This window comes from Linepithema humile, chromosome 1 (genome assembly GCF_040581485.1).
Source record: "Linepithema humile isolate Giens D197 chromosome 1, Lhum_UNIL_v1.0, whole genome shotgun sequence".
NCBI classification, from domain to species: Eukaryota; Metazoa; Arthropoda; class Insecta; order Hymenoptera; family Formicidae; genus Linepithema; species Linepithema humile.
The window spans coordinates 24,220,052-24,221,965 of NC_090128.1; the positions used below are offsets into that span (position 1 = coordinate 24,220,052).

The 1,914-nt window shown below is 53.1% G+C and overlaps 1 protein-coding gene across 1 annotated transcript; it reads right to left on the minus strand.

Annotated features, from left to right (window-relative positions):
• Nucleotides 1-367: 367 nt before the first annotated feature.
• On the minus strand, nt 368-1,192 carry LOC136997242 (uncharacterized). Its single transcript, XM_067347758.1, has one exon. It carries the CDS (start codon nt 1,190-1,192, stop codon nt 368-370), a length of 825 nt encoding a protein of 274 aa, XP_067203859.1.
• Nucleotides 1,193-1,914: the final 722 nt, after the last annotated feature.

Here is a 1,914-nt window from a genome sequence, read left to right on the forward strand (position 1 = left end):
GCCAATCCCGTCGTAGCGTCCAAAAGTTTGCCTCTCCTTACATCCGGCAGGAGATGGAAATGCCCAAGGAAATCGGAGCCGATGATTGGCTGTGTGACGTCAGCTACGATGAATTTCCATTGGAAGGCGCGCCTCAATCCGATGTTGAGCTGAAGCGCGATCCACCCGTAGGTGTGAATGACAGTTCCGTTGGCTGCAAACAGGGCTTGCGTTGCTCCGGACATCCGTCCGCGTACCATCGAGCGCGGGTAGACACTTATGTCTGATCCCGTGTCGATGAGGTACCGAACTTTTGTTTGTCGCTCGGTTATTACAAGGCGGCATGGTTTCGGGTCCGGGCCGTCTGCCGCCATTGATTCCGGACCGTCTAGTTTTCCGTTTTTTCCTTCTTCTTCTCCTTGTATGTACAAGGCTCTGTACACTTTCTTGCCTTGCTGCCGAATCGCCGATGGAAAAAGCAAAACTCGCTGTCTTCTTCCGAATTTGATTTGGTCCGGCTGCGGCTGCGCGATCTGTGGCGCTGTTGTTTGTGGCGGTGCTCCTGCCGGCCCAATCGCGTGTTGAGTGCGGCGACTTGCTTGACCAATGCCTGAATCTGGTCCTCGAGCGAGCCGGTAGGTTTTGATTTCGTCTCCTTCGGCTTGTCCAAAACTGCGACTGTTCGGCATGTGACTTCGTAGACACGGTCGGCCTGTTCCGCCACGTCCTCGAGAAGATCGTCAGCTCGCGTCGCTAGTATGATCTGCATTTGGGCCGGTAAACGCCCCAGCCATAGCGTGCGCAGGAGTTGATCAGGCACGGCATTGCCCGCGAGCGTCCTTAGATGGCGCAGGAACTGCGATGGCTTTCGGTCGCCAAGTTCCTCTCGCTCTAATAATTGGCGGATGCGGTGTTCCTGTGAGTCGCTCAGCCTTTGAATGAGTGCCCTTTTTACGGCTTCGTATTTCCCGCATGTCGGAGGATTCGTTATCACGTCTTTGATTTCCTTGATGTATTTTGTTTCGATTTGCGAGATTGCGTACGCATACTTGGTTGAATCCGACGTGACGGCGCTCAGCAGGAACTGGCTCTCTAATTGGGCGAACCATAATTCTGGTTCCTCCGGCCAAAAAGGTGGTACTCGCACCGATACTCTGCCGATTTGTGCTGCGTCGGCGCCTGGCATATCGCCGGCCTTCTCTGATTGGCTCATTTGCTTTAACCAGTCGTCGGGGTCACCAGTTTATAGGCGTATTGCCTAAGGATTGTGTTCGACTTGGTTGAAAGATATTGAGACCAATTTCTTAGAAAAATATATTTTATTTTTCCTCGTCAGAGAAGTAGAGTAATGTACAAGTTTTGTGTTTGATTTGATTAAGGGCGCCAGAGGCGCTTTCTCGGCAAGAGTGTAAGGCCGAGAATCAAAAGAAAAATTGACGGGCGCGGTAAGAAATTACCGGCCGCGTCTTAGTGTGTTGAACGGGTCCTAAAAAGGACGGTTCAACTGAGTTAGCTCGTTGCAGCCCCTTTCCCGGCGTCGGTGGAACTCCGTTCGGGAAGTGGTCTTCCGTCTGACAACTGCTCTCTGAGCAGGCTCTGAGCGGTGAAGTCTGTACTGCGATGGATCGAGTCTCTGGTGTGCTGGTGGTGGCAACCGTCTCGGCTCTCGGAATTACGGATTGCTCCGTGTACCGAGGAGAGAGAGGTCTCCGAATTCGGATGTCGCCTTGAGTGAGCGTGTCCCTTGGTGGTCGAGTCAACCGGACGCAGAACTCTAGTGGGATTAATTTCCACACTAGAGACTGAGGAGGTGACGGCGAAAGTGGAGTATCCGCGGGCCGCTTGGTTGAAGTGCGTGGCCGATGCTGGGACTCTGCTTTCTTTTTACACGCCTTGCGAGGCAGTGTGAGAAAAACGGCGAGACTATTAGCGTTT